This window comes from Acanthisitta chloris, unplaced genomic scaffold, assembly GCF_000695815.1.
Source record: "Acanthisitta chloris isolate BGI_N310 unplaced genomic scaffold, ASM69581v1 scaffold26352, whole genome shotgun sequence".
NCBI classification, from domain to species: domain Eukaryota; kingdom Metazoa; phylum Chordata; class Aves; order Passeriformes; family Acanthisittidae; genus Acanthisitta; species Acanthisitta chloris.
This window is the reverse complement of record NW_008662558.1, coordinates 8,756-34,774: the sequence shown is the minus strand read 5'-3', so window position 1 is coordinate 34,774 and position 26,019 is coordinate 8,756. Positions and strand designations below refer to the sequence as shown.

Below are 26,019 nucleotides of genomic sequence, written 5' to 3'. Positions count from 1 at the left end.
TGTTTATCGGCAGTGCCGTTTTGGTTTCGGTATAGGACATAGTTGCGTCTTCTCCCTCCGCTCAAGTGTGTATCGCCGTGGAAATCTGGCAGAGCAGTTTCGGCCAAAGGGGGTAGTGAAATGAGGAAGGCAAAAACCTCAGTAATCTGCTTAGACAGTATGAAGGCCATATCTGCAGTAAATACTGCTGTACTGAATTATTTGGGGTTTGGTCTTTTTTGTTTGTCTGTGTAATTTTAACGTAGGTTTTGCCTTGTTTTGGTAAGACAGATGCAGAGTACTTTCGTTTGTAGGAAGTCACCACTGGCTATGCTCAGCAACAGGTGCACAGTGCAGTCTGTGAGTGCCTTGAGAATGCCTTGGGTGAAGTAATTCGTGTCTGCTTAGCTGTTCCTGAGTCCCACATAGCTGTGACTAGTTGTATTGAGGTTTTCTGAAGAATAGCTTTGCTCCTTAACCCAATGATTTGGTGCTGCTGCTAAAAGGAAGGGGCTTCTGCCCTCCTGTAAGACTCCAGGCCCTGTATCCTGCCTGCTTCACTCTACAAATGCAGTTATAGCAGTGATGAGCATTAGACCCGGTCTTTCCACCTCAAGAACAGTGTCTTGAGATTAACAGCATGGGGAGTTGGCACTTGGGAAGGTGGTAGGTGTTTGGGGAAGGATAACTGCTGCTCTGTGAGCATGGGTCCCTGTTCTCCTGGGCCACAGTGCCTGGAGGTAGGGGGGAAGGGACAGTTTGTGTGTGTCACAGGGCCACTGGTAGAACAACAAAATTATGCTTGTTCTGTTCATGGGTAGTTTTTTGCTTCCTTTTTATGTTTCTGTGAGGTTTATGTTGTTACTTGCTACATACAAAAAACTTCTTCCGGTTGCATACCTTTGAATTTCTGTATGTATTATCTAGATGATATTTGTGGTGGATGTTGTAAGTATGGGTTTGGTTTGGTCTCTGTGTCTACTGGTTCATCTGACTTCCTGTAATCTCTGTGGTGGGTTACTGCTACACTCCAAAGCTCAGCAGTCAGCCCAAGCTTACATCCCTGCAGTGACAGGGACATGTTAGGAAAAATGGAGATTAAGAGACAGAATGAGACTTTTTCTCTATCAAAGATGAGGAATTATGCAAGAAAAGTTTAAAGGTAGCAAGGGAAGGAAAAATGATGGGAGAACTACCTGTCAGAAACAGGAAGTAATTTGTTTGGAGGTGAGAGGTCATTAGGAACTGTCTGAACCTCAAGTGAAAGGAAATGGTGTCCTTTAGGTAAGGACAGCTCTCATGGCTCTACTCCATGTGGGAACATTTTTATGCCCGAGCAAGTCAGCCTATGGAAGTAGGTTAATCTTTTCAGGGTCTGTTTTGTGGACATACTTTTAGTCTTGTTCTTAAGTAACAAGATGTGCTCAGTAAGAAATTTTTACTGTGTATGTGTGCTGAGAGCAGAATTTGTTCAGTGGCACAGCTGGCTGCGAGGCCAGGTACCCAAACTAGTAGCCCTTGTCTGTTGTGAAAGAAGGATACTGAAGCGGTTAGAAAATGACAGAACTTCAGCTGGATGCAACAGGATTTCAGTGGGGATGTCCCAAGGGAGGTGTATCATGTAGCATTTCTTTTGATTTTTAACTTCTGAGTGCTGTCTTCAGAGCTGAGCAATGAATACGTGTGGGTACACGTCATGCTCTGGTCCTGCCTCCCTCCACCTCGTGAGGATAAATTGTGTTCCCTGATTCATCCCCAGAGGAGGGAAGTTTGCCAAACAAAACATGTGTGTCAAATAAGCAAGTAATCACTCCTTCTAGGTAGATTTGTGCTTGTGTAGCATTAACACTTGATTTCCTGGAACTAGAAAACACTTATTATTCTACTTTGTGAAGCAGAAAGAGCTTTTAATGGACGGAAACATCTGGGGTTTGCACCTGTTGGAAGTCTTCACTGCTTTTAATTTGCCATTAGTTTGTACTTTTAGGTGAGTGTGCTTAAGAGGGAGGCTTGATAATTTTGTGCTGGCCACAAATCATGGAACAATTTATTTTAGCTGACAGCTGAAGAACTGTTCTATGTTAAACAGTTAATGTGCTCAGGCCCTTTGACACAGTTCTCCCAGCAGATGTTCATGCTCTATGGCCAATATAATGGATTCCTCTGAAGAAGGTTTTTTGCTATTCAAACCAGGCAGACACAAACCTCTGAAACAATATCATCACATGCTTTTCTTTTCTCTCCAGTTCTCACTTGCTGTAGAATACAGATCTGCTAGCTTGAGGAGAAATGCCTCTATAGCTCTGTTAATGGTTAGCATTGTATATCTAACAACTATTTGGGCTTTCCTGCCATCCCCATGCCTACTTCTAGCTTAATATCTCAGTGTTCTTTTATACAAATCTGGAATTTACAACAGGATTTCATTTTTTTAACCCAATGACACTTCATATTGAGGTCAGTTTCTGTCTCAAAACACAGTTGAAATGAGATAATCTCCCAATTTTCTTAAGTTGGCACTTCTTTGAGATACAAATTATGTTTATTTGTTTTCACTACTTTGCAGCTGTATGGGCATCTAATCTTCGGTCTGTTCATTCATCCACGTAGATGCCTGACCTTTATTGATCCCTGGGGAGAAGTATATATCCCTGAAGTTATCAGAAGTGTTAAATTTCAGATGTATTACTAAATAATAGAAATTACATTGTGAGGGACTCTAATCTTAAGAGACACCTGTATTTCCTTAACTACACAAATTCTTCTTGAAGCACATGAGTTTATCTCTTTGTGTCTACAGTTATTTGACAAAAAATGTCTTAGGAATTGTCATATAGTACCATATTTTTGTCATATGGTACTATATTTTTGTCATATAGTCCCATATTATTAGGAGAAATTCTTGAGTCTGCAAGAAGTGAAGGACATTCATCTCTTTTCCATGCACTGTTCTAATTACTTTCCATGTAAATATTTACACTTTTTTGGAGAGCACAGGATATAGATGCTGAAATCCTTTGCCTGGGTTTCTTGCTGGTATTCTACTTGGGACATGAACTGTACATGTAAAAAATACATTGTATTTGCAAAGAGGTTAATCAGTGTTACACAGTAACTAGATTCTTCCTAGTTTTCCCTCCTGCTCTCAAGCTGCCTGTCTCTCATGGAATCAGTCATGATTAAAACAATCAATTGGATACATTTCTTTTCTCCCAGCAGCTCTTTCTCTTCCTAACAGTTTTTTAGAAGAATGTCTGTATAAGTGATACTCTGACCCTTGTTTGATTCAGAGCTCCATGGTTTATTGCAGGTAACGGCACACGAGGGGATCCTGCACGCCGTGGGAAGTGGAGTTCCTCCAGTAACAAAGGATTACTGCATAATTTACAATTCTAATTGGACATCCCTTTCAAAAAACCTGGACAATGCTGTAAGTGGCTTATGGTCATACTCTCTAAGAAAACTAGAATGTAGTATGAATTTGGGTCAGTTATGACCGATCTATAAAAGTTTGAATTAAATAGGTGCTGCCCTGACTATGAACCATTTTGGGTCATGTTACCCTCCCTCCTCACCCCTCAAAAATAAGTAAATCTGTAGTGAACATGTCTGTCCTTTAAAAATTTAGCTTCTCAGGTTTACAAACTAGATACTCTCTGTGCTTAGCGCTGATTTTGAATTTGTTTATGTATTTGATACTGTTAATTTTTGTTCTTTGGGTTTTATAATTACGTCTAAGTTTTATATTTTGGAGTTAAACTTCTGTTTGTTGATAAAAAATGATAAACTTCTGGAATATTTTTTTATGTTGGTTCATCAGCTTGATGTACTGTTTAATTGTCTTGAAAATATGTGGTGTAATAGGAAATTATCTGGAATGTATCATGTTTTCTGAGTTTTGAGCCAAACTAGGGTGTGAGGCAGGAATAAATGTGCTGTAGGCACATTTCATGTAAACAGGAAATACTGTGTGTTTGGGACAGATCAGGGCACTCTGCTCTGCCTTCCCTTTTGTCATTGATTCAGAGATAACTCAGTGTAAACCAGAGTAAAAATCATTTGTCTGCGACAGACATCTTTGCTGTGCCACTTTGGCCACGGGGATGTCTTGACTAACTAAAGAAAACTGTTAATAATTTAAAGATAATTGTCAATATGAAATTTAATTTTTAAAAAATCCTTATTTTGAAGAATATTTTGTAATAAGTAATACATTATCAGGCACAACAACTGGTTTTGAACAAGTGTTATACTTTGAAGCTCTGATTATCTTGTATCTGTCAGTGCTTTCTAGGCTTGTGAAGCCTGGAAATATCAGAGTGTAACAATTCCCCGGAACTATCAGTAGTGATTTACCTATGTAACCAGTTTCTTATGTTTAAATTCCAAGTAGCAACTGCTGTGAAACTGCATTTTAAAAAAAACAGATTCTTTCAGCTATACAGTGCTCTAAATGTCCCTCAGTACTGCAGGCTGCAGAAACTGCTGCTGTGATTTTTATATCCCTGAATTGATCATTCCTTTCTGTTACACCACTTTCTGGTAAACCTCATGCTAAGGAACACAGTAATGTTCCTTCGGCATCTAGATTAGTTTGCAATATCAAATTTCCTTCTATCATGTTCCTTTTCTTCCTCTTCTCTCTGCAGACTTACTGGACTCTGGAAAACCTGACTTCTACAGTCCTCTGCAGTTCATCCGAAGTTCGTCCTGGAGTAATGAAGGACAAAGCAGTTGTAGTGATGAGAGGAAACTGCACTTTCTTGGAGAAAGCAAGAATTGCACAAAGTTTGGGTGCTAAAATGCTCCTGATTGCCAGTAAATCTAGGCTGGTAAGTTACAACATACAGTTTTCTTCTGTAGCGAAATCTGTTTGGTCTGAGTTGTACTTTCAGTCAGTCCCTGTGTCTGTGATGTTTCAGAATGCAAGTACTTGTCTTTATCATTCCCTAATTTTAGTGGACTCTGAACTCCATGTAATCTCAGATGATACTGTCTTAGCCACGCGTGATAAAAATAAGCCAGGAAAATGTAATGCAGAATTAGAATAAAAAAAGGCATTTTGAGATATATTCACAGATACTTCTGTTGGTTTTCTGTTCTCTATTATAGCTGCAACATGTATGTACAAATACATGCAATTCATGAATTTGTGTGACTATCATGAAAAGTTAATCTTGTTTTAGAAGTGTAGAGAATAAAACCAGTTTTTGTAATACTATAAAAGCAGAACAACTGTATGAATCCAGACGTGTTGGTAATATCACCTGTTTTGATTCAAGTACTTTTGTCTTCACTAACTCTTTGCTATGGGTGATAAATGAGCATTTTGGTTTTTACCTTTCTACAAATACCCTGAAATTTAAAGGATAATCTGCTTTTAAGGATCTAACCTGCTTTGCAAATAGGCTGAACAGAGTTACCACTGACACTCTCTCTGTTAGTATTCTATTTCAGATAACAAGACTGATTTTGAAGATGTGACTCTTCCAGTTGCTCTTATAAGATATAATGACATAGTAGATATGCAGCTGGTAAGTAATACAACTTCAGCATGTTATGGTTTGTATAAACTTAGGTATTTGAACAAATAAATACAATAATTTCAGGCCAGGTCTGGATATTTGCCTGATTTGGATGTGCATAGGTACTGCTTTCTGTTTCACAGAGGAGGATGGACAGTAAGTTGTGGAAGTGCTAGTCTTCCTAATTCAGGTGAATGAGAGAGAATGATTGATTAGAACACGAAGAATGGGAAACACAGTACCTAGCTGGAGACAGGAAAATCTTAGAAGTCTTCCTGCTAAGCAAGATCATCTGACTTCCAGCAGACATTTTTATGCAGGTGTGAAGAGCTATAGCCTGAGAGGGCTGTTCCTTTAGCATAGAGCTAGAACAGTTGAGCTTGTGTCTGCTGGCATGATATTGTTCAGGCAAGCAGTACCTTACCAGGTTGGATCTTGAGGATGGTGTAAGGGTGTTTTTGTCTTTGCCAGGTGATGAGCTCTCTCTTTATACAGCATGACAGCATCTGTTACAGAGTGATTAGGCAGTTTAGTTTGAGTTTCTGCTGGTGAGTTCAAGGTGAGATGCCAAGTGCATGTTATTAAAACATGGCGGTTGTGCTATCTCCTACACTATAAGCAGGGGAGTTTGTTTTGGGAGTACTTGGAGTTTCTTTTCCCTGACATGTGATATTAGTTTACAGAATACTGCAGAGGGTTTTAAGGAAAACAGTATCTTTTCTTTGGTGTGGCTTTTTCTGTTGTTATTATATTGTTGGTTTGGGGTTTTTTACTTAGTGTTAAATAGTTTTGCTAAGCAGGAGTTGCATTGCACATTTTTCTGTGAATAGCAGAGGCTGACACTAACCTGCGTAGTCGTAGCTTCTTGGGTTGAATTTGCAAGCTCACGTCACCATTTCTGCTCTTAATCTTCAGAGCTGCCATGGGAGGTTGTCTTAGGTAAGTATGCAAACTGAAACTGCCTAGATGTGTAGGACTTTGGTTGTTTACTGTCTGTTCCCATTAAAGATTGGTACTTGCTGAGCACTGACATGACTGAAGGGTTGTGATGACTGTCCTCAGTCTGCTATAGCCTTGATGAATACTGTGGGTTTGGTTCAGGTTGTCCTGTCTTCAGATTTGTTCCTTCAAGGAAGACAAGTGTTGTTTGCTTAGTTGAGTGGTTTTAAGATGCCCTACTAACATGAAAGGGAACTAGGGCAAGGTTAGGTCCCTAACTGGTTCTGAATCTTCTTTGCACCACTTTATTGCCTAGTTGTGCTTGGGGTGGTGTCATGTAGAATCACTTCTGTATAGCTGTAGTAATTCACCAAAGCAACTTTGCTAGTAGATTGATGTGCCAGATGATGTCTCGTACTGCTGTTGAATCGAAGAATTTGTTTTTGTCTTACGATGATACTGCCTTCATAAAAGTAGTGAGGAACATAGCCTAGACTACTAGTGATCCTTTCCTAGTTCTGGTCTAGTTTTCTTTTTGCAAAGCCTTCTGTCATATCACTGGCAGCTGTTGTTTTGAATGATATGTGCTGCTTAGGCTCTGGCAGCCATTATACTCTTCCTACTACAGTTGTATTTCTGGTTTAACTCTTTCTAAGGCTTACAGCTTTCTCTTTGTATTTAGAAGAGAGAGACAGCACCAGTCTGAGAGTAACTAGTTTGTATAAGCATTCTTTTTGCTTTTTCTTGCAAGACTTCATCTGTTAGCCTTCACCATTTGATACAGCTGTTGTTAGTCTTGATAGCAATAGCAGAGTGTTACAAACCTAGTAAGTGGGCAGCTCTCTTGCAGAGTTGTTATCTGATGCAATCTATTTGATTCTAGTCCTCCCTGTGGTGGAAGTTGAGACTTTGCAAGTTTTTAGTGAGGAGAAGAACAATAGGAACAAAAGGAAACAATTCCTCTAGATTGTAATGTGAATTACACTTTGTAAGATTTATGAAATTTACAGAAGGAAACGATTAAGACATGTTAGAATTGAATACTAAAAATGTGTAACCCTTTAGGCTTCTTCTTGTTTTTTTGCACTGTTTCGTGAGTTTGGTTCGGTGTTTTGTTGGGGGTTTTTTACATAGAGGATGCTGTAATTCGAATAGGGTTTGGTTTTTTTCCCTTTATCTAGTGTTAAGTTCCACTTTATACAGCTGCAGTGTTTCACTAGAATTTAATTTTATTTCTTGTTTTCTGAACTTCGATAACTTCAGGCAAAAGAATGATTCTGGCTTCTTTAGCCTGTAGAAAGGTTATTATCTGTAATTAGATAATTCAGATGCTGAAGTGAATCAGCTTTCCTCACATGTGGCCGCTGTATTCCACTACACTACTGGGCTTTCCATTCAGTCTCTCCACTGCTAGTTTGATCTTCCTGTAGCCACACTTGCCTGGCATGTTCTTCTGCTCTCCTGCTTTTATCTCACATGCAGATTTTAAACAAATCTGGTTTTCTGCCGCATCTGTGAAGTTTGTTCTCACTGCACGATTACTTTAGATGTCTTGTCTTACTTTGACTGCAACAGCAAGCCTACCTGTCTTCCTACCACCCTCCATTTCCTGTCAAGTTACCATCCTTTTTTTCCTCAAATCACAGAGTCACAGAATAAATCTCACCTTTCAGTCAAATGAAGCATCTTGGGTTTGCTTCCATGATTTTTGTTCAATTCAGTAGCAGTTATGTCTCTGTGTTCTCTCGTATTTTCTTCATTGTCCTTTGACTTTTTTAAAAAACTTTGGGTTTAGATTTTTTTTTCAGTTGTGTGAAATTGCTTTCTTTTGAGTCCATCTCAAATCAGATTTGTATAAAGCTGCTAGTGAATAACTTTCTGACACTTTGAGTTTTCACTGTGTTCTGTCTGAAGCATCATGTCTGTATCTGAACTGTGAATGTTGTGGTTTCAAGAGCTAGAGGTTAACCTCTGCTGACATCTCAATAGACCTGTGAGTTTGTAGTTCAAGTTGATTGGCTCAGATATGCTTTCCTGCAGAGCAGATGGCTTTGATAGTACTTGGTATATTTGAGGAAGGCATTTGGGCTAGAGGTACAAGTTCTCAGAAGTGTGTAAAGAATGCAAAGAAGTACCTTATTGTCTTGTGGTATTGCTGTGTTTCCACAGCAGTAGTAACAGGGTTGTTTCCAAACCTGGCCATCCTGAAAAGTAGCATGGGAAGCATTGCTTCTTGGCAAATAAATGGGATGTCTTGTGCAGTAAGTTGTAAACTTGCTGTCAGCATTGCATAGATTAAGAGCAGGAAATCATGATGTACCTCTTGTTGGAAAATAAGCAATATAATTTATTTGTTCTCCTTATGAACCAACTTGTATGTTATTTTTCAGGCACTTGGAAGTGAAGTGAATGTGACTTTGTATTCACCACCTTTGCCAGAGTTTGATTACAGTATGGTTGTCATCTTCCTAATTGCTGTGTTCACTGTGGCACTGGGAGGCTACTGGAGTGGAGTAGCAGAATTGTAAGTTTGTTAAACAGAATTGCTTAAATTACGTGGACTGCAAAGCTTGTCATCATGAAACTGTCAGTCTGATCAGTGAGAAATTATTTTCTTTTGTCTTGGTAGTTACAAAATTAGAAGATCTAAGTGCATGTAGCTGCTTTGCCATGAAATACTTCAGCACTGCAACCTCTGAAAAGTCTCCTTAGGTCTTTGAGGAACCTTGAGTAATAGATTGTAAAAGTCCCTGAGGGATAATGCAGCCCTTGGGAGGAGGAATGAATTAACATTTTGACAAAATACCAAACACTCCATGACTAGCACCATAATTTTCCAATATCCACAGCAGAAATTAGGTATTTCAATGACACCTTCAAAGTCCAGGGATTCAAGAGGTACATATGTAGTTGTATGTAGTGTCTACATTGGTAGGGATCTGTACAGCTGCTCCATCCCAGCTGGCTGTGCAGCACTCCTGTCACTAGGTGCACTGGGAAATACAGTTTGGCTGTGTCTGGCTGGTTGCAGATAAAGTCCAACCTGGCTTATCTGCTTCAGCTTTGTGTGTTATCTGGGGGAGCAACTGAGCCAGGGCAGCAGCAGCTCTAGGACTAGGCAAGAGCCAAGAGGCAACAGCAGTTCCTGTGCAAGGAAGAGGAGGGAGTGTAGACTGTGGTAAAAGCAGGGAAGCAAGGGACAGTAGGGGTTTCTGCACAGTGTGTGAGCAGTGTGCAGTTTGAAGTGCTGCACACTCAGTGCACATAACTGTTTATAGTTGGGTTAAACTGGCCATAACTGGCCTTTGAGATCATGATATTATTCTGCAGTATTTCTTGGGTGTCTCTGTGTGATGAATGGGCTAGTGTGTGTTGCTACCTTCCCATTCTCAGCTGTCTTCTGGAGCTTTGCTCCACAGAGCAACAGGGAGAGGATTGTATGTGATAACAACAGCTTCCTCTTTCCCACTAGTTATGCAAACCTAGTGATTTTAAAGAGATTAAAGAAGAAGAAGAAGGAGGGAGGGAGGTGTGGATGTTGCTTTTTTTAAAGGTTGGATCTGATTATGCATCTTTTTCACCCTGCAGTTCTACAGGGTGTGGCTGCACTGAATGCTAAAATAACAAAATGTGATGCTGTCTCCCATATTGAAAAATACCTAGATGTAATTTACTAAACTTGTTAAAGTGCTTTCATAAATCTGGGGTGAGCTTTTCCTTTTAAAAGCTCCTTATTCAAAGCATGTCCTCTAAGGAGGTGATTCATCTAACAAAGTGCCTTGCTTCTGTGGGTTTTTCTCTTTTGAAGGTCGTTGTTTCAGTGCTGAATTCAGCATTTTGTAGGTAGGTCCTGGGATTCATCAGGAACATGCTATCTGATGGGCAAGTTGCACTAGCGTCTGTACTAAAGAGTTGAGGAGCTATCTGCTCAAAGAACAAACACAGCAATTTAAGTCTCCTTATTTTGCATGGTGAGGTATAAATATGGAGTATGTATGCTCAGAAATCTTACTTCCAGTGAAAATCCCCAATTACACCTCCTCACTTTCACTTGCTCTGTAATTATGGGGTGTCAAGGTAAAAGAACAAGTACTTAGCTGGCTTCATTCTGCTGCCATGAATGGGCTTTGCAGACACTTAATGTCTGCGAAAGGTTTTAAACCAATGTGCAATACCCATGATTGTGATTTATTGTAGGCATATTTATCAGATTGTCTGCATTTAGCTCAAGAGGTGATGCACCAGTTGAGCTGAGTGGGTGCATCCTGATGAGGAGTGTAATAGTGTTGGACTAGATTTCCTCACATGGATCAGGGGGTGTTCCTTAAAGTTGGCAATCACCTGTGATCTGTGCTAGATTGGAAGTGGGGTGTTCCTTAAAGTTGGCAATCACCTCACAACTGGATCCCTGTGATCTGTGCTAGGTTGGAAGTACATATCTTCATTAAAAATGGAGAGAAACTCAAACAATAAGCATCCCATTTGTCTGTGGGTTTAAGTCTAATAGTAGTATGAAGGATTAAACTGAAACACTGTCAGTGTAAATGCTCTGTAACCAACAATTCTGCTTGGTAAAATGTTTTCATAATCTGTCATTGAGGTAAATGTGTTTGTTGTTTTCTTAAACAGTGAGAATTTGAAAGCAATAGCAAGTCCTGGGGAGAGAGAAACCAGACAGAAGAAGGAAGAAAATATTACTTTCACCCCTGTAACAGTTATCTTGTTTGTTGTCATCTGTTGTGTCATGCTGCTCTTACTTTATTTCTTCTACAAATGGTTGGGTAAGAGACAATGAATACTCTCATTTGACTTATTTTTCTACGTCATCTCATTAGGTGTCTAAATCTGAAAAGCTAGATTTTTTTAAGCTGAAATGAATGTAACTTTTTTAATTGTTCTCCCCACACGAGTTGAGGGTTGAAAAGATGCAGTTGCTGCTTAAAGAAGAGAAGATTTCTTCTACTGCCTTACAAAGTCTGCCTTGACAGTGCTTATTCTGAATGAAGTAGTGTGGAAGAGAGGTGACTAGCAATGAGTCAAAAAAGTATATGATTTATGTCAATGTTCTTAGGAGGATGGCAGTGACAACCTAGTAGTGTTTAGAGTTTGCTTGATGAGAAGAGGTTTTGCTAGCTGGGGTTTGGTAGTGCAGATCTGGGTAGAAAGCAATTCTGATAACTCTAAGTCAGGTCTTTGCTTGATGAGAACTTTGCCACGGCAGAGACACTCAGAATTTAGCACTTTGTATAATCATCTGACTACAGTCTCCAGTGACTGTTGAGCACTGCTATAACTGTTAACAGTTTATATCAAATGTACATTGCTGTGTTTGATTCCTGTTTGCTGTTTTTTGTCACTGATTCCCACCTTCATTCTGTTTATTTAGTATATGTTATAATCTCAGTCTTCTGCTTGGCATCTGCAATGAGCCTGTACAACTGTCTGGCAGCATTAATTGGAGAAATACCATATGGGCAGTGCAGGTATTGTACACCTCTTGGTTACTGTAAGGTTTCTTTTGGGTATTTTCTGGTTGCTACTCTAGGTAGCATGAAAATGATTCCCACCTTCATTCTGTTTATTTAGTATATGTTATAATCTCAGTCTTCTGCTTGGCATCTGCAATGAGCCTGTACAACTGTCTGGCAGCATTAATTGGAGAAATACCATATGGGCAGTGCAGGTATTGTACACCTCTTGGTTACTGTAAGGTTTCTTTTGGGTATTTTCTGGTTGCTACTCTAGGTAGCATGAAAATGTGGGAACAGCAAGCAGTTTAGTTTGACAGTTTGTTTGCTCTATGGTTTAGCGTGTGGGGTAGTTAAAAAAGAAAATTATAAGCTCCTTTAATAGATATTAAATGTATCTAGCATAATCAGCAGTTCAAATAGTGTTGTTGGAGATTTGCTGCATTACCTTTATTTGAAAGCAGTGCTGTAATCCTACTTGAAAGGCTCTGCTTGGCCATCTTTTTTTGTCACTGATTCCCACCTTCATTCTGTTTATTTAGTATATGTTATAATCTCAGTCTTCTGCTTGGCATCTGCAATGAGCCTGTACAACTGTCTGGCAGCATTAATTGGAGAAATACCATATGGGCAGTGCAGGTATTGTACACCTCTTGGTTACTGTAAGGTTTCTTTTGGGTATTTTCTGGTTGCTACTCTAGGTAGCATGAAAATGTGGGAACAGTTTGACAAGCAGTTTGACAGTTTGTTTGCTCTATGGTTTAGCGTGTGGGGTAGTTAAAAAAGAAAATTATAAGCTCCTTTAATAGATATTAAATGTATCTAGCATAATCAGCAGTTCAAATAGTGTTGTTGGAGATTTGCTGCATTACCTTTATTTGAAAGCAGTGCTGTAATCCTACTTGAAAGGCTCTGCTTGGCCATCTGAGATTGTTTCCACAAAATTCTGGTTGCCTGTTGGGTGTGCTCATTCTGTTCATCATGGGACTCTGTAAGGGGGGGATCCTGCATGTTTGATCCTGTTTTGAACAAGTACTACACTATAGGCAATAAGAGGATTTTTTTCCCTCATCTGAATCTGCACTATACCTGTGACTCCAGGTTTTAACTTTCTTGTGAAGACAACACACTGCTCATGTGGTCCATGTTAGACATCAGCAGTTACAGTCCTAACTTGAGTGATGTGTTGTCAGTGTACCCATAGCCTCTTACTGCTCTGAGTTAAATGTCCTGCAGGTATCAGTGGGTATGGGAACGTCCCTGTTTTCTTCCCCTGTATTTTCACTTTAAAGAACCCAAATGTTTAATGCAACAAATGGTCCTTTCTTCCCAAAGGAACGATGCTTATGAACTTGAAATCATGCAGTTATGTTTGCATGTTATTTAGCACAGGATATTCGTGCCAGGTGATCCAGCAGCCCATCAAAGGTAGAGAGCAGGAAGAAAAGACAACAGGTGTTGTGTAAGCTGCAGGACAAGCATTGCTTCTGTCAGTTAATACCAGGTCAAGAACTGTCAAAGCAAATTGAGTGGGTGGTGGAAATGGATTTTGGCTCGCAATTTCGCAATGCAGAGTTACTCCACTTTTAATCTTGTATTATGTGTCCTTAAATTGATTCTCCTCACCATCACCCTTTGTGCAGTTATGGCACTGCTGTCCCTCACTGACAAAGTTCAGTTGGCATAGTTGTTGCACGACTGAAATGACTTAAACACATCTGCTTGCTGCCTTCCCTGCATGTGTTGCTAAAATGAGGACAGGTCATCAAAGCCCCACTTGGCTTGTTTTTAGTGCAGCTCAGAGAAGGATTGGCAGTGCAGTTGCAAGAATAATGCCACCTGAGCCTGCACGGAACAGATGGGCAAAGGAGAAGCTCTTGGGATGAGAACACCTTGTTAGCTGAAGGACCTGTGATAGCACAGGCATGTGTCTTGGCTCTTGCAGGCTTTCTCTTTTAATTGAATTATTTTCTTTTAGGATTACATGTTGCAACAAAACCATTGAAGTGAGGCTTATTTTTCTTGCTGCATTCTGCATAGCAGCAGCTGTTGTCTGGGCAGTGTTTCGAAATGAAGATAGGTAAGTGATGCATTCTGACTTAAGAATAGTTTGAATAATTGTTGTTAATGAACTTCCCATCGTACAGCTAATCCTGGAGCAGAGCATCCTTCTAAACTCCATTGCCAGTTTCAAAAAAAGTCATGAAGGTATTTATGAAGCTTAACAAGCATCGGAGTAATAGAGAACAAAGCTATGCAAATGAACCGTGTGGTAATTTGAAGTGAAAAAAAACCTATGAAGATGAGGAAGAACTAGCTTGATTGCTAATGACTGCCACAGAAGAAAAAAAAGGTGCAGAATAGCATAGGGACCATAGGGCCTGTGCTTCCTATGGGCCAGTGGAAGCACAGGACCACAAATGCACAAATATTATAGTGTGTGTCAAGTAGCATCCTAAGCCAGATGTTCAATAGGGCTTTCAGTCAAGGGAACAGTCATACAGGGGAACACCAAGGCCCTGTTAGAGCCTATGTTTGACTCATTTTCTCTGTAGAACACTGGTGTTGTAGCAACCAAGTCCCACACAGCTGTTCATTTACTCCACCCCCAGTGAGATGGGGGAAAGAATTGGAAGGGTAAAAGTGAGAAAACTCATGGGTTGAGATAAAGACAGTTTAATAGGTAATAGATAAAGCAGAAGCTGCATAGGCAAGCAAAGCAAAACAAGGGATTCATTCACCACTTCCCATGGGCCAGGCAGGTGTTCAGCCATTCCCAGGAAAGCAAGGCTCCACCATGTGTAACAGCTACTCAGGAAGACAAATGCCATCACTCCAAACATCCTCCCCTTCCTCCTCCTTCCATCAGCTTTATATGCTGAACATGACACCATGTGCTATGGTGTCATGCTCAGCCCTTGGGTCAGTTGGAGTCAGCTGTCCCAGCTGTGTCCCCTCCCAACTTTTTGTTCACCCCCAGCCTCCTTGCCAGTGGGGTGAGGAGCAGAAAAGGCCTTGGCTCTGTGTAAGCAGTGCTCAGCAGTACCTAAATCATCTCTGTGTTAGCAGCACTTACCAGAACAAATCCAAAACATAGCCCAAACCAACTATTATGAAGGATACTAATTCTATCCCAATCATTACCAGCACAGTTACCTGTTCATGATCAGAGACTAGTGTAAATTGAACATCTTGAAACTAGGACTTCTGTGGTTTTGGTAGCAATAAATCTGAAAAACTCATTTCTTGCTAAAATCAAGTCATTATTGCACTTAGATTCCAGTAGTAGTTTGAACAACTTGTAAAAATGTACATATTTTTTTTTTAGGTGGGCTTGGATTTTGCAAGATATTTTGGGAGTTGCTTTCTGCCTAAACTTCATCAAAACACTGAAAATGCCCAACTTTAAGGTACTGTAAGTTGCTTACTTTAAGATAGTATTGTACTGCCATGAATCTGCAAGTTTACTGTCAGGAAGTAGGTTTTCAACACTCAAGAACTATATATCAAAATTATAATCCTTGCATTCTTTAATACTTATTAAAAGAAACTAATCCTGTTCTAAACTTTATGCCAGATTAAAAAACATGGCAGGGATGGGATTGGGGTGGGTTGGTTTTCACATGGTAGTACAGTAATGGCACCAGAATCTAGCTATGTAATCCTTGAAAACCTACAGTGATATTTTCTTCTGTCTTTTTCCAGTCCTGTGTAATACTTCTAGGCCTTCTCCTTCTATATGATGTGTTTTTCGTCTTCATAACACCATTTATCACAAAGGTATGTCTGTGATTTATCTTAAGAAGAAAAATGTCTGGTCATTGGGGCAGTATTTTTGTCCAACAGGTCAGTGCTTTCAGTTCTCAAGCTGGAAAAGTTGACTTCCTGTTCTTCTTTTCCCCATTCAAGACAACAGTTGCCTAAATTTTTATAGCAATCACGTGTCCAGAAGGAAACTGTCCCCAGTTGAGGGACATTGTGATGATGAGAAATTACTGCCCTTCAGTTTTTCAGCTTTTGCTTTCAACACTCATATATTGGAACATGCTGTAGTAGTTTCTGCAGTGCTCATATGCCAGGGTAGTATGACCTGTGTGCAAGCAATACCTGCTTTTATTTTGAAGCAGAAAGCTTATGGCAGGAAAAGCTGACATGTTTTTATCTAAACTTCCAGCTACATCTAGTGGATTTGTTTGGTTTTGGAGTTTTTTTTATACATCTAGTGGATTTGTTTGGTTTTGGGGTTTTTTTAACAGTTATTTTAGGCTGGACTACATGTTTTTAATGCAAAACAATACTGTCTGATACAGACAAATCTCCTGCATTCCCCGTGATGTTCAGGATTTTTCCAATCCTGAATTGTAAGAGGAGGTACAAACAGTTTTTGTAAACATAGTGTGAATGTTTTGATGTATTAAATTCTGACTTTTGAAAAATAACTTTAATTTCAGAATGGGGCAAGTATAATGGTTGAAGTTGCAGCTGGTCCCTTTGGAAACAGTGAAAAGGTATGAACACTTGATTTAACATGTGCAGCCTAAAAATACTGACTCTGCATAGCTAATTCATAGTGTGCTTTTCAGCATAACTTTCTCACAAAATATAGCCAGCTTCTGCTGTTTTCTCTTAAGTATTAAATTCCTGTTGACTTGGGTTTGATCCTAGAGTGATGGAAACTTGGTGGAAGTCCCTACTGAACGCACAGCTCCCCATGAGAAAGTAAGGATTGTATTTCAGATACTGGATTTTTAACTGATTCCCTCTGAAAAGACTATTCTTCTGGGGAAAACCTGACTCTCCAAATTTCTCTTCAGGGCCTGGATATCATTGATCAGTATTCTATAGTTAGGTTAATAATCCAGGTTTGTTACTCCCATTATATGGTTAAATACTGTTTTAACTTCCTTTTTGTGTGTTTTGTGTGTATTATTGGTAAATCAGAAATTCCAGCTTACCTGTTGCCTTAAGCTTTATCTACTTTCTATGTTGGTTTCTGGTTTTTACTTTAGGTTCTACCTATTTTGAAGTTCTACGTTAACATTAAATTAGTTATATCTAAAGTGTTTATTAATTTAAGCAACAAAAAAGTCCAAAACACCAGGATACTTTAGATGAGATTTATGTGCCTTCTGAAATACTGTTTTACAGTTACCTGTGGTTATTAGAGTGCCTAGACTTGAACACTCTGCATCAACACTGTGTGACTTGCCATTTTCATTGCTGGGTTTTGGAGACATTATTGTCCCAGGTGAGCAAATGGTTTAGTAATTGTAGTTTATGATTAAATATTTTGGGCTTGATTCTCATAGTAGAGTTTATTCACAGAGTATTTACTAAATCAAATGCAGCAGTTTGATTTGACCTGTCAGTGCGGAATACAACAAATGCCACAATGGAAGAAGAAAGCTTAGTATGTTGCAGAGCACTTAAATAGTGAAAGGGTTTTTTCTTTTCTCTTGCACTGGATTGTGTAAAAACAAGTCCCATAGATCAATACAGTTATTAGTATTAATTAAACACACAGAAAGCAAGTGTTCTGTGACTTCATAGAATTTTTGTTTCCTAGACTACCTAATTAGAGGTGAGGTAATGGAAAATGTAATACCAAGCTTTTCCATCTTTCTCAGAAGAGCTGAATTTTGGCATAGTTGGAGTCTTGAGCAAATTACTTAAGTCAGACACCTGCAGGCAAAATTGCTGAATGTTAAGAGTGAGCATTAGAATCCTATTGAAGAAAAGTAGGTTGTTCCTTTTCTGTGTCAGAAAACTGAAAATAGCACAGTGTAATTAGCTTGCTTAAAAAACTAAAACCTTTTAACACCAAGCTCACCTGGCTCATACTTCCATTATGGTTTTGATTTTCAAGACTTGACTTTCTAGAAATAAATGGGAAGAAGATAACATACAATAATGGGAAGTCTTACTATAAATTCTTTCTATGTTGCTTTCATTTGGAGGATTAGGAAGAAAAAAAATTATGGCTAAACATTTCACTAATCCCTTTCCTATTTTTTTTTTCCAATTCAAGGGCTTCTGGTTGCCTATTGTCGGAGATTTGATGTGCAAACAAGTTCATCTTCTGTATACTACATTTCCTGCACAATAGGTAAATCATGTGATGTTTCAGCTTTGTTGATCTAGATGGTAGCTTTTGTTAAATGGCAGAACTGGATGGTTTTATTCAGGTAAAGATTCAATGTCAAGAGTCTATTTATAAACTCTTTTGAGTGTGGCTGTCTGTTCTTTATGGTAGTCAGTTGCTTGGAGAAATCTTGCAAATACAGAGCAACCTATTGTCTCTCTTTTCTTCATTTATATTACCAAGGATGCTAGTGCTTTAAAAAAATGTAATTCTGGCTTACTAAATGAGTGACTTATTTAAAAATTCTCCTGTTCTTGATTGGGTATGTCTCAATATCTTTTTACAGCTTATGCCGTTGGTATGGTGTTGACTTTCATTGTTTTGGCATTAACAAAGATGGGACAACCTGCTCTTCTCTATCTTGTACCATGTACACTCATTACTAGCTCACTTGTTGCCTGGAAGCGCAAAGAGATGAAGAAGTTTTGGAAAGGAAGCAATTACCAGGTAGGCTGGATGCATTGAGTATTTTGTTGTTAATTCCTTGGAGTATATGCTTGTCTGAGCACTTGGTAATACATCACCTGCAATCCAATTTTTGTTAGTCTTCCTGGACCTAATAAGGAAAAGTGGTCTTTACTCTTAGAAAATCTCAGTCCAATATTTGATATGGCAGAACGAAGCTTAAGGGAGATGACATAGCTGGTTCAGTACTCAGGGGGAAAAAGCAATTTGTTCTGTTTCCTCTGAAATGTGTTTTTGTGTTTTAACATTCCTCATCTGTCATCTTGATGTAGTATAACATGAGTCTAAGCATGAAGACTCCAATCTGCAGTAGTCTTGTATTAGACACAGTTCAAAAAGTTGGTGATCAATGAATTCTTAGAAACTTCCCATGCATCACCAGTGTCATCAGGAGGTGTAGGAGCATTCAGCAGCTAAGCACCTGAGTGGTTCTGTAACTGTTCCCAGTCACAGCACGCACTGTGGGCACACTGCCCTGGGTATTCTGCATTTCCCCTTTGCTTATGTGTAGCAATTGCTGTCCTTAAAATCCCACCAGCTGTCTGCTCTGGTGTTGACACGTGCCCATTTCCCCTGATGTGACTTGCACTAAGCAAGTGTCCCAGTAGCCTTTGTAAGCTCACATTTATCATAAGACAGACCAGTCTCAAGATTGTTTTGTTTGAGACCTAAAGTCCAGTACTGTTTGAATTCAGACACTGTCACCCGTATCTAGCCCATGTTGAACTTGGAGAATGAATATTCTGTTGTGGGGGGAGGTGGGTGCCAAGTTGTTGGTGTAAAGGAGCAGCTCCTGCTTTTCCAGCTTATGGATTGCAAGGTTTAACTTCCATGGCTCAGTGCAGTCAAGGGTAGTTTTTGTAAATGCCAAACTGCAGGCAGACAGCTCTTAGAGTCCTACCAGCTAAACGTTTCCTGTTGTTCGTGTAACTAATACTCTACACCTGCTTCAGCTGGAGGCTGGCTAGGTGTGAAATTACTCAGGAGGTTTTCAGCCTTAACTAAACACCCAGCCTTTTTGTCTGCAAAAACAACTCTTCTCCTTTCATAGGTCCAGTGAACAGAAATGTTTCTCTGTAGGTCAGAATGAATTTGACTTACCACATGCATTTATATATAAACTGGTGACTGTTTGCTATTCTAAAATAAACAGCATCACACATATGCAGCCCAGTAACTCTGGATTTGTTGGGGGGGAAATGCTTTGCACTTTATTTTCCTCACTTGAGTTCTGAGTGAGATTTACTTAAGTAAATTTGGCAGCTCTCCTTAGCAACAAAAATTTCTTGCACTTCTTGTAGCAAAACTCATACTTGAAAGAATTATGTTGCCATAGTAGTTATTTCATGTCCTTTCAACTGGTTTCTTGAAGGATTAAAACTGCTCTGAACTTCAGCTTGTTTTGAGGTCAGATGACTTCATTTCTAGCACAATTTAAGATGCTGATTTCAACCTCCACTCCACCATCCCTGAGTTAGACTTGTCTGTGATTGAGCACCTCTGTATGACTTTACTAAGTCCTATTTTTCTGAAGAATATTTTTAATCATAATTTTTCTTCCCAGAGGTTGTAATTCAAGTTGCACTGTGGAAATGCTGCAGTATTGATCTATTTCATGTGTTGTTCTCCTCACCTAAGCTGTATTTTGAACTGTCCTTATTGAACTTAAACAAAGATGCCAATAAACCTCAAACAAACAAAGAAAAAAACCAAACCACCCCAACCCACACAGGCCCAAGTTTGAAATCTCCAGCTTTCTGTGCTTATTCTGAAGAGGAAAGATACAGGAAGGTGACTGAAGACTTTTTTTGCCACAACAGTAGTGATTTGGACTGGAGCAGAGCTGCCCCTTTGACAAGGGTGCCCAGACTTGTGTAGAGTACAGAGAAACCTGGTACAGCTGTTAGAACAGTGCCCTAAAATAGGGGTACAAGGGCATGGACAGTGCATCAGGTAACTGAACTTCATAATGCTGCTGTTTGTTTATAGTCCTTAGTTAGATTTTTTGAGTTTTGGGGTTTTCTGACTTTTGTTGTGTATGATTTTAATAATGGAATGATTTTATTTAGGTATCGGACCCCTCCAGGATGCCTTTGCTACAAGGTGTGATTATGGCCTTCTTTTAATGCAGCTTTATTAATTACTTTATGGTTGCTTTTTTCTTCTTTTCCCCCTCTGCTTCGTCTTTTCAGTCTTTTTTGAGTCTACTTTTTAATTTTTCTGAATAGTGTTCAAAAATAGCGGAGTGTAGAGCTGAAGACAAGACATAAATCTGTATTCACACTTAGGTGTTTTGGGGTTTTGATATTTTTTTTAATAAGGAATACAGGAAAATGTAATGTATAGTGTCAATGAAGCCATGATTCCTGAGCCTGAAGGCAGGTTTTGTATACTTCTCTACTCTCTAATTTCCCAAATCCCTAGGAGTGTCTTCATATAACAACTGCTGTTAGTTCCTCTTCTGTTGCCTATACTGAAATCCTTCACCTGATTTTTCTGTGTCACTTTGTTGACCTGAAAACCTGCTTAGTGCTGCTCAACAATTTTGTTGTCTTCTGTTATAATGCTCAACATTGTAATTTGCCTTTAGTAATCATGTGTATAGTCCCTCTGTCATCTTATTACTCCACAGCATCCTTTATCCTGTACTGTCTACACTGCCTGCAGTGGGGTGGGGAGCAAGGATTCAGAGCAGGTTTTGTGCTCTTGCCACTGCACAGTGTCTGGACTGCACCAAGGTTTGACCTTTCTTGGCTGTAGCTTAGGGCTGCTAACACTGCTGGTATTTATTTTCAGTGTCCACGCAGCTTGGAGAGAGCAATGCAAGCTTTCAAATTTCAGCTTCTTGTGGAATTTAAGCATTTAAATATAATCTTGAATTATAGTTGACAGTCTGCAGTTCTGCATCTATTTATAAAGCATAGGGTGTCTGCCTTGTACACTGAAGACAGTTTGAGATGGTGAATTCTGCCTGTGTCTTAAATTCTGAACTAAAAAGTACTTTTCTCACTAGCTTCTTCCTTCTAATAAGGAGTGTTTTAACAATTCATGTCTCGTTAAAAAGCCTTAATAATAAAGAAATTAGATATAGATGTAGGATGATATTAGGAAGTAGGAAGGGCTGAGTGCAAATTAAAAGCAGATGGCCAGACTATTTTTATAACTTAAAATTCTTATGTCCTGCTGTGTGCACTCAAGTTCTTGGATAGGTTTGTTAAAGTCAGTTTTGCAGTTCCTACTTTATACATATGACAAATACTTGACTCCTCGAGATAGCTCTGAGGTCCCATAATTCGTAGTTGAGATCATTTGTTTCTGCATAATGATGCTGTCTTAGGTTCTTGTTATGCTGTGTGTGGCTTCTTTATGGAATAGTCTCGAGCTGTAATGAGTTGCTGCACAGAAAAACATTTGAGCTATTCATTGAAGCACAGGGAGAGTGGCATACCTGCTTTCCTGACACCTAAATGGGAGGTATTGCTGTTGTGAAGTGTATAATAAAGGTTTTTCTAGGTTTTCTGGATTGCTTACACTCCTCATTTATGCCTGTATGATAAAGTAGTTTCATACTTATTTTCCAGTTATTGATTTAATGTTAAAAATCTATTTTTGCATCACTACAATCTATGAAATAATCTTAGTAACATCATGATAAGTCTAGTGGACTAATGTGACTCTGAGGTCTTCAGCACAAAATAGTCTTGCAATGTCTTTAAGCTTGTCAGTTTGAAGTGTTTAGCACATCTTACCTCTCTTTAAAGTCATAAATCAGCAGATTTGGCATTGGCATGTTGCATAGCATGCACCTGCTATTTAGTACAGGAATTTTTATAATCACATCTTTAGGTACTTGCTAATTCATCATAGCTGTAAGTTGTTAAGGATTCTGTGAATGCAACATCGTCAAAGCGAATCTTGCAGGCAAGTGTGAGCATAGGTACTGGGTGCTCTTACAGGTAGGAGTTTGTATTGCCATTTCTACTTTGGCTCCGTGGGAGTGTTTTTTCGGGGTGAGGTTTTGAGTTTTTAATAGTTCACCATGTTAGGAGATAGGTTAAACATGAATGTGTTTTAGTTACGAAGCTGTCTTGACACCTCCCACGTAAAAACTGTCAGGAATTCAAATGTAGGAGCAAAGCTTCTGAATCTCTTCCACTCTTGAAAATGTTCATCAGCTCTCCAGAATGTATGGTCTGATTTGCTTGAAACAACTCTGTCCAGGATTTTAGCACAGTGCCTTCATCTTGCTGCTGGTCGTCATAAAGATTCCTGCAACTTCTGCTGAGGCTTTGAGGATGGGGTTGTCCTCAGAGGACCTACAGCAGAGATACATATGTGGGAAAAGCTGCTTAATGCAATCTCACACTGTTAGAGAGGCAGTTGTTGTCCCCTGCTTCAAGCTGTGGGCTCCCCTTCTGTGTGGAGGAGAGATTAGAAATGCAGTGGGGTAGCTTTTTGAGCCTTGTAACATTCTAATGCTTTGCTAGGCATTTTGGTTTTAAAGTTAACTTAAACATCTAATTACAAATTACTTTAAAATTTAAATACAGGTGTTGTCTCCAGCATTTGTACCAAAAAGTACATTTTTTGCTACTTACAGTGTTGTAGGATTAAGAGGAGAATCTTCATAGTGCTAACTTGTTTCTAGAAGCAACTTGTCAATTTTGTAGGAAAACTGTACAAAACTGCTTACCAAAACTCCTTTCTCTATGCCAGCTGTCAGATGATCCTCCCTAGGATGAAGGAAGATACATGGCATGAGTTGATGTAATATGGTACTGTGGGGGGAGGTTGTTCTTGTTTTATCCTGGAAGCAAATACTTCAATCCTCGTTCAAAGGGATGGTTTGAGTTCTGTAATTGTAGGGAGTGTTTTGCTTTGGGTGACCTTTGATGTGGAGAGCTGGTCACAGTGCAAGGGGAAAGTTCTGGATATGCTAAATGAATGCAAGATTGTCATTAGCACAGGAACTGGGGATTCACTGCTGGACCGAGTGTGTGCTGTTGCTGTAACTCAGTTCTTTGCTCTGTTGATGAGACTGGTGTCTTCTAATTCTTATTGTCTCAATTCTGACACATGAAGGGAGGGACATGAAAGACCTTCTCTGGTCTTAGTCAGATTGATACTGTGGCCACTAGGCTCTCCTAAGCATTACCCAAATCCCACTGATTTGTTTTTAAGAACTGTCATTTCAGCTTACTGCATAGCATGTTGGTGAAACACTATAGAAGAACTTGTGTGGGGGTTTCTACCTTTTGATGCTGAAAGCATTATCCCTTGTCCCAGTAATCCTGCCACACTGGGCATATCAGCTCTTTGACACATGATGGTTTTCAGCATTAGTCGTACTACTTCTATATCTGATTGTCAGCTGCCAAAACTGTCCAGGTCTTGGCCTCTTGTTAATTATGCTTAATTCTAAAGACCTCAGGCTGATGGGTCTCAGTTTGTCACACTAAGAAATGTGTTTATTACTTCTCTAATTTGTTCAAGGCCTTGTCCCAGGGGAGAAACCAGAGCCTTTGTTGCCCTCCAGCAATACAGCAGTGGATAGGGAAACAGACTGCTTTTCAGTCAGGAGAAGCACAAATTTGTCTTGTGTTCTTCAGGTGACCGAATTGGTTACATTAATTGGAAAGTATCATCAGTCTACATAGTGATCTGGTTTAGACTCTCTTCTGTTGCAGAACTTTACAGTTCCATTTCCTTTATCCTTTTTAAAATAAAAGGAAATTTACAAAGAAATGTTACCAATACAGTTAGTTTTTCCTAAGTGTAATATAGCTAGCCTTTACAGCCCTGGAAAGAAAAAACTAGTCTGTTCTGTTCAAGCTATTGCTTGATGCCTGTAAAGGTTAGGTAAAATCCTGTAATCTACTTCCAGGTGTGTAAACCATGTCTCTGAAAAACTTGTTTGACTGCAATTGGCTTTTTGTTCTCTTTATTTAGTAATTGAGATACTTCTGACTCAGAAGTTTAATTTCTTGTAGAAGACTTAGGTTCCTGGTTGGAAAATGCTTTTGTAGTGGAAAGTATTAGCTAAGAGAACTCTTGATTATTTGGCTTGAATACTTTTCTGATCTATAGAGGACTTTCTATCCGTATGCTGCTAAAATGTATTTTCTAGCACATGTTTAATTATATTTTTCTTAGCTAACAAATACTTTGGATCAAGGGGGAAAAGCAGCATTCCTGTATTAAATGCCATCTCTCTTTTCTTTTTTCTGTTTCCTTTTGACATTTAGATGATGGAACACCTGGATTACACAGGAAATGAAGAAGGCACAGTACCAGCCACTGAGCAGCCTGGAGGACAATAACGTGTGGGATCCTGATTTAAAATAGCATTTGAATTTTCTACAACTGAATTACAGTTAATTGGGTGAAATTTTACAATAGAGTATTTCCCACTCTGTGTAAAAGGGTTTTTTTTTATTCCTGCACCTATATTTTTATGGAAAATATTGTTAATAACATAAGAGTGATCAAAAATGACTTGCATTTTTACAGCCAAACCATAGCTAGCACAACCGTGCCTTATTTTGATTTAAATAAAAGGATATTTTCTATGCAGTTTTCCAACTGTGTTTCTATACAGTATATTTTTATAAAAGTTGCTTGCCCGTATCAGTTTGATGCATGAAATGTTTTGGGGTTTTTTTAAATTTTGGTTAAGACTAGTCAAGTTTCTTTAAAAAAAATACAACTAAGTACCCTCCATAGAATTTCTTTACAGATTTTGAATGCAAAGTTGGGTAATAATGTAACTATAGCAACTGAAGAATGAAGCTGTAGTTCCATTACTACAAGTAATTCAATAGACAGTGTATATGTCTGTGTACATTGTAAGCCATAAAATAAATGACAGGGCAAATCTAGCTTGGGGTTGTGAGATCTTTCTCCCCACACCCTCACTGTATCACTGGCTTATGCCTTAAGTCTGAACATTGTTAGGCTTTGATGCAAGTCTTTGGATTATATACATCACCAAACATTTCAAAAAAATAAAAAGGGGGAGGTACTTACACAGTGGTCCTGGAAACTTCTGTGCAGCTCCTGGAAGAGTTGACAGAGGAGGTGGTGTGAAAGGCAAGAGATTTTTCGCTCAGTAAGTGATGTTTTGGGGGGTGGGATGAAATGTTAACTTTGGTCTGGTACTTCTCCTACCCATTGAGACTAGGTCTGTATTTGTGGTCTTCATTTGGCTGTGGCTCAGTTCAAAGGGATGAGGGAAGGCAGGACAGATTTTTTTAGCTTTTACATCTGCACCATACTTTCTTTTTTTTAACTACTTCTGAAAATTTTTTGCAATCGATAGACAAAACAGCAGGTGTGAATAGTGCCAGTAGTGCCTGTGTTAGTTAAGGCCAATGCATGTGTTTAACTGTTTAATCTTACTTTGTTTTAGCCTTTGAAGTCTTGGAAAAGGATAAATAGTTTAAATCATTAGTTTGCATTTAGAAGAGTTTGAGTTTGTTTGACATTTGTTTCCTGAAACAAG

At 39.1% G+C, this 26,019-nt stretch overlaps 1 protein-coding gene across 1 annotated transcript; it reads left to right on the top strand.

The window, feature by feature from the left end:
• Positions 1-3,289: 3,289 nt before the first annotated feature.
• On the top strand, positions 3,290-25,091 carry SPPL2A (signal peptide peptidase like 2A; the record flags this gene model as incomplete). The annotated part of the gene is made up of 16 exons (XM_009070646.1): positions 3,290-3,409; positions 4,629-4,811; positions 5,424-5,513; positions 8,834-8,967; positions 11,073-11,224; positions 12,030-12,126; positions 13,890-13,991; positions 15,240-15,321; positions 15,617-15,691; positions 16,363-16,419; positions 16,577-16,630; positions 17,060-17,159; positions 17,940-18,017; positions 18,340-18,500; positions 20,588-20,621; positions 24,764-25,091. Coding segments are annotated over 16 exons (1,551 nt in total), but the record flags the coding sequence as incomplete, so codon positions are not given.
• Between the last annotated feature and the right edge of the window lie 928 nt (positions 25,092-26,019).